The sequence below is a fragment of the Acanthaster planci genome, linkage group LG13 (genome assembly GCF_054643075.1).
Source record: "Acanthaster planci isolate LZ-2023a linkage group LG13, COTS_SCS, whole genome shotgun sequence".
Classification (NCBI taxonomy): domain Eukaryota; kingdom Metazoa; phylum Echinodermata; class Asteroidea; order Valvatida; family Acanthasteridae; genus Acanthaster; species Acanthaster planci.
This window is the reverse complement of record NC_141789.1, coordinates 2,034,933-2,040,932: the sequence shown is the minus strand read 5'-3', so window position 1 is coordinate 2,040,932 and position 6,000 is coordinate 2,034,933. Positions and strand designations below refer to the sequence as shown.

The 6,000-nt window shown below is 44.9% G+C and overlaps 1 protein-coding gene across 1 annotated transcript; it reads left to right on the top strand.

The window, feature by feature from the left end:
- Positions 1–2,587: 2,587 nt before the first annotated feature.
- On the top strand, positions 2,588–5,900 carry LOC110977038 (uncharacterized). The gene is made up of 2 exons (XM_022230804.2): positions 2,588–3,018; positions 4,577–5,900. The coding sequence occupies exons 1-2, from the start codon at positions 2,994–2,996 to the stop codon at positions 5,773–5,775; spliced, it is 1,224 nt and encodes a 407-aa protein (XP_022086496.2). The 5' UTR covers positions 2,588–2,993; the 3' UTR covers positions 5,776–5,900.
- The last annotated feature ends 100 nt before the right edge of the window (positions 5,901–6,000 follow it).

The following is a 6,000-nucleotide window of genomic DNA, read 5'->3' as shown; positions in this document are numbered from 1 at the left end:
TAGTCGTTTACAGAAGTTCAATTTCTTTTTGGAAGACAACTGTCGCATACTTTCACGCGTTGATATTAGCACAGTGGGTCGGTATCTGATTAGTTAATGAATAACCGAATTGCACATGAAGGCAGCGAAAAATACAAATGATCCCAATCAACGCTGGAAGATTATGTGTACATAGAGCACCCCTCGGGCGCCTTAATGTGTCAGAGTTATGAGCTGCTTATCTCGTCGACCCCACGGGGCTCGTGTTTACTTGATGGGACCCCCCCCCCATCAAGCAGGGCACATTAACACCCCACTTATATGGTCTGAAGTATAATTACCGATCGTCTTCGCGCGCAGCAAAAGGTCGAGTAGCGCGGATTTTAATGGCTGGTGTTCGGCCGGGACTCTTCGGGACACTCCCCGGCTTCTATCGTCATTCGAAGATATCCTAATGGCGACAGTCGTGGTCTCGTTGCGTCGATAAAGGCGGAAGACATGAAAAGAAATTGTGGTCCGAATACGGGTCAAGCAAACAGGGGAAAATATGAAGTTTTCAATATTTGTTTTGAATCTGACATAATTATACTGCAGCGCATGAAACCATTGTGCTGAATAAAAAGGAGGCTTTTACATAGATTCGCTATCTTTTCGACTTTTGGAAGCATGCAGTCGGGATTCCCCCAAAGTTGAAAGGTCAAATACTTGTGCAACATGAGAAACTCTTTTTGTTTCCTTGATTGCTTCTAAATAGGCTCGTAATCTCGTATTTCACAGAATGTGTTGAGGGCATTGGTAATTGGAAACTTGAGGTTGAATTAGAAACAAAATGGTTGTAGGTTGGAAACAAGCACCAATTAATGTAAAGCGGGCAGAGAATAAGATGACAGATCAAGAACACTTAATCAAGACCAGATGCAGTTTGCGCTATGTGCGCCAATTTTGCCATCTTTGGCAGAGATCGAGGGAATGTGGGGGTAGGGTAGGGTGGGCGGGCCGGCGGTTGTGAGGTCGGGGCGTGGATACGAAGGAGGGGAAGCCGGGCTTATTATAGGACTGCTTGCAGAGACGAGACAAGGTAATCGAACCCTGAGGCCGCTGAATGCGCCGCTGGAGACGACCAGGTATCGATCAGGCTTTCACGAAGCGTCCGGTCTAATTTGCATGTAACGGCGGCTCGGAGTTGGCCGACAGGACAGACGCACGCCATCGTTTCATCCCCTCGCAGGACTCACCATGAAGGTTACCAGTAGTTGGTAACGCTCTTGATTGGTGGGTACCAGGCTGTTGTAATCCAATGAAATGTCCCAAATTTACCACATCACCACAAGACAGTTTCGTAAGGTCACCCTGCAACAGAGAACGCGTGTGGACTGACTTCAATCGCTATACGTATACATGTATAGTACATAGTTTAGACAGTAATCAAGAAAATGCACACCTCCCCACATTATCAAATTGGTTGTTAGAGCAGTCTGCAAGCCATAGTGTCTGTAAAAGAAGGACAGAGCTGTTAAGGGTTATGTAAGTTTTCGTGTGCGACTGTATAGCGCCACCACGCGACGCCCTTACCAATCGGAGTCAGGATTATATTGATCCGGAGGATTAATCCGGAGGATCATCGATTAGTTCTATTGTGTTCCACTTTAATCCGGAGGTTAGGGAACATAGGGAACAGGATAGAGGCCAAATTGATCAGGTCTGGAGTCCGTGATCCGGGAATCAAAGTGATCGCGAAGACAAAGTCGACTTGTTAGCAAACATAAAGTTCACAAGATTGTGTGTGGTGTGTATGTTGAATTGTTCAATTCAGTAACATTTTGTTATCAATTTTACTTAAAGGCCATTGATGTTAAGCTTTATTTATATACATGCATAGTGGGTCGATTGAATAGGTTTTCATGGATCCGTAGTCTGACTGTATGGCTAGAGAGAAATTTCAAATGATTTAACCGTTTTCAGGCACAAGACAGTGTTGATGGATTGACATTTCAAAACCGTTAAAAACCAAATCAACACTTTCTCCACGATAGTTCCCCTTTGTTCTTTTATTGGGGTTTCAATACCCCAGTCTTTTCAAAAGATGCCACGCGCTGTGATTGCACTGAAGTGAAAAATTACAGTTACAGGGCCGATGACATTGCAATTTTTTTTAAATGAACAAGTTCAAAGTACGGAGCCTAAATTTTGTAGAATCATGGTTGTTGCTTGTTGGTCAAGCAAGAGATTTGGTAGTTTGCGTTAGTTTAGGCTGGTTTGTCGTTGGGGGAACTTATAGGGGCCGATCCAGGATGTTTCTGCGGGGGGGTGCGGGAAATTTTGGTTTGTGCACAGGCGGTGTAGTTGTAGCTGTTGTTGAAGCCGTTTAATTACTTTGTTTTGTTCTTAACCGTATACGCAAAATGGTACCTCTGCGTCGTTTATGCTTATAAGGGTTCTTCGAGCCTTTAACTGGTGGCCACTATTATAGCAAAACATAAAATGTCAATGGGGGGGGGAGTTGGCCCCCCAACCTGGGCCAACCCCCTGATGACTACAGTGTCACTCGATCCAAGATACTGTGTCAAGGCTTGATCCTGGCCAATCAAGTCGGGCGATAATCATTGGTGTCCCATCACCCTATTGCCATGCAGTAATTCCTTGTATAGAAGAAAAGGAGCGACATCGAATCTTTAAGGAAATAGCCTTTCAGAAAGTCCCTGCGGTGTACCAAAACAAGAGGCTTTGTCGCTTTTGTTCGGGGCTGTTGGCCTACTGTCTGGTCCATAATCCCATGAAAATGTCTCTCACTGAAGCGGTGAAAAGAAATCGAAGTAATCTGCTGGTCGATAGCTCCTTGGTAGCGACCGCGGCGTTTATTCGGAACCGAGCGCTAACCGCGTGTGCACACGCAGTTCGGTATCCAAGGCGGATGGGGCAGGCTTGTGCCTGGCCATCTTGTTCACACACGCCAAGTTCTTCGGAAAATTGGTGGCTAAATTCCCTGTTGGACAGTTTCTAAGAGGAAAAAAGTCATGCACTGGAAACAGTACACAGACGGTAAGTCTGAGAAACGTTATTTGCTCGGTTTGGTGAAAAAAAGGACATTTTAAACCATTGTAATTCCAGACATGTATTGAGTTAAAGCAACTTCAAAATGGTTGTCTTTATTAACACTAATCACGTTGAGCAATTTTACATTCAGTAATCAAATCTGATGGCAGGGCATAACTGGCTTGACTTGTCACACTGAATTCCTCCCCACAAAAGTCAGATTATTTTTCTTCATGCACGCGGCCTTCAGTGATGTGTGATATTTTAATTTGTTGACAGGTCACTGATTTAGGGTTGCTGTCAAGACGGATGGTTATATAACCGTCAGTTTGAGTTTGACTATAAATTTTTGACTATAAATTTATAATACCGGATTCCGAACTTATCGAATGATTCTGCTTTGTAAATGAAATATGTATTTATTCAATGCCAGTCACCCCTAGCTGGTACGATGTATTCTTCAAGTACAATAGGCCGCATGTGCAAATTACTGCACGGTTGATTGCCGTCATCAGTGTCGTTACAATAAGTGTTTTTTCCCCTGTAAATTTTCCCAACAAACACCTTTTAACAGAACCCGTATCTGGAACCGGCACCGTGCCTCCCACTGCGGGTCAAACCTTCATTGTTCCCCCACTGGCAACTTCAGCAACAATGGCAGGATTTAGTTTTTTGACCGAGCGCTGCTTTTTCATAAAATGTGCGCTGAACGGTGTGAATAGGCATAAGACGGAAGTTGAAATTGCGAGTAAATGAGTGGGACGTGCTGTAATCCTAGTGTTCATGTATATGCAAAGGAGACTGGTCCTGGTCAAGACGTTGAGGGCGCGCTTCATGATACCGCTTCATACAGCTTGATGTCGCGAACATAGTCGGATTCCATGCCCAAAAATTCCCTGACGAATTTTGATAAAAAGTGTTAGGGGTGCAACCACGTAAATAGGCCAGAAATATTTGAAGGTTCTATACACTCACAGACACACAAAATGAAAAGCAAGATTATCTTTAAAAGCAAAATTTGACAAAATTAATGAAAATGTACAAATACTAAAGATAGTTAAATACTGAGGACAGACTAGAGACAAAGTTTAAATTAATTAAGTTTATATATGTAATACATTGATTGCAAAATGAAAAAATGCTTTATTTAACGTACATTAACCAGATGCGGACAATGAAATCGAAGTATCTTTCACAAAAAATCGTGGTAAATATAATTGCCGAAGTGAGTGACCGAAGAAGAAATTGAACATAGATATAAAATGTCGTGAATTTTTCACACAAATATGGAGCTGCCTGTTTATGAAATTGAACTGAAAAATTTATTCCAAATGTGCTGGAAAGCCAATAAATAAAACGTGCTTTGTAGCAATATTAAATAATCCATCCATTTCATCTCTTTCAAAAACAAAACAATAAAGACGGGATTTTGTAAAATGCGCTCCCTCTTCAGTCAAAACTGTTATGAAGCTTCAGGACGGTGTAGAGAATAAACATATTTCATTTGCTGACAAGAAAAGTGATGAATTCTTGGATTTGTTTCTTTGCTTTGCTGTCTGCACAGGTCTATGCATTGTGGGTCTAGGTGGGGGATCATCGCCTGCCTATCTCACCAGGAGTGCATCGACGTCAAGGGCGTCTGGCCGCCTCGCCACTTTGCAAAACTCCCAACGTCTCTTTGTCAGCCCTAAGGGCCGAAATACGTCTCACGCAAATCAGTCCCCGGCGTTAGACGATGCACTGCCTGAAATCGCCCCGGGCGTGCCTCGAACGATAGACATCGACATCGGCGTACAGGGAAAGGCCAAAACAATTCACCCATGCATAGTCAGTCCCAGGGACGTAGGTACGCCTGTTGTCTCTGATGATGGGCCATTGTACCGAGTAAAACAGGGGGTTTCCGAGAAGACTGACTCTAAATCAAGCACTGGCAGTGAACTGAGGTGCCCTCAGCCGGCTGTTCATCACAGCTACCCGCAGCATGCGCTGCGGACTCGGTCGCCGGCTTCCAACAGCGTGGCCTCCTTTGGGGATCTCAGCATCACTTCCGTCAGCCTGTCTTCCAGGACCGTGCCCTCACGAAAGTCTGACCCAGAGATCGGCAGTAGCGTCAAAGACGGCGAGAGTGAGTATTTATCCGAGATCCTAGGGGAGTACGTTTCACTGTCCCCGTCACCAGTGAAGGGATCTCCCCAAGAGGCGACGCCACGCGGAACCCCCAAGCGACCTTCTACCAACTATCACTCGAAGCTACTTCACATGAGGTCTCTACTTAGAGACAACGGCCAGCCCTCCGACTCAGTCACCACCCAAACGGTGGACCTGGAGAAAGACAACATAAAGTCCTTCAAGAAGCTTCTTGTTCTGACGCAGATTCCCAAGACGTCCAAAAGTCCCAAATCGAAACTAAGCAATGATTCTTGCGCCGTGATCAGCGAATCTTCAGCGTCAGCTTCGTCCACCGATAGCGCCCACCGGGAACGGAACATGCTGCTCGGGTTACATCAGCTGTCACGGCAACACGCGGCCAGGAGAAACAGCAATCCGGGGGCGAATAGAATCGATGCCGACTCTTCAGTTCTGGGGCCGGAACAGCCATTTGTACAACCAAGCCCACCGACGATGGACGAGCGCCCAGTGAAGACAATGGTGGATCAATGGTTGGGGGACTGTCCAGTTGTAGGGAATCGAATGGAATTAGACTCGACAAAAAGAAGAATCGAATTCAGCGTGCCGAGCATCGAGGAGGAAGCAGAAACTTGACTTGAGGTGTTGGAGGTGTCCTCAAAAGTTGGACGTGCGTAACCAAAGCAACAAATGGTATTAGAATCAATGTGCTGAAGTGCGCCCTCTATTTTTAATGATGTAACCAGGTGCAATTATTGTAAATTCCGAAGACAGTCACACGATGAGGCATGCAAAGTCTTCTTTATTCTCCAAGATGAATTTCGATCTTGTCCTTTTTTCAAGGATCAGTTCATGTTTGTT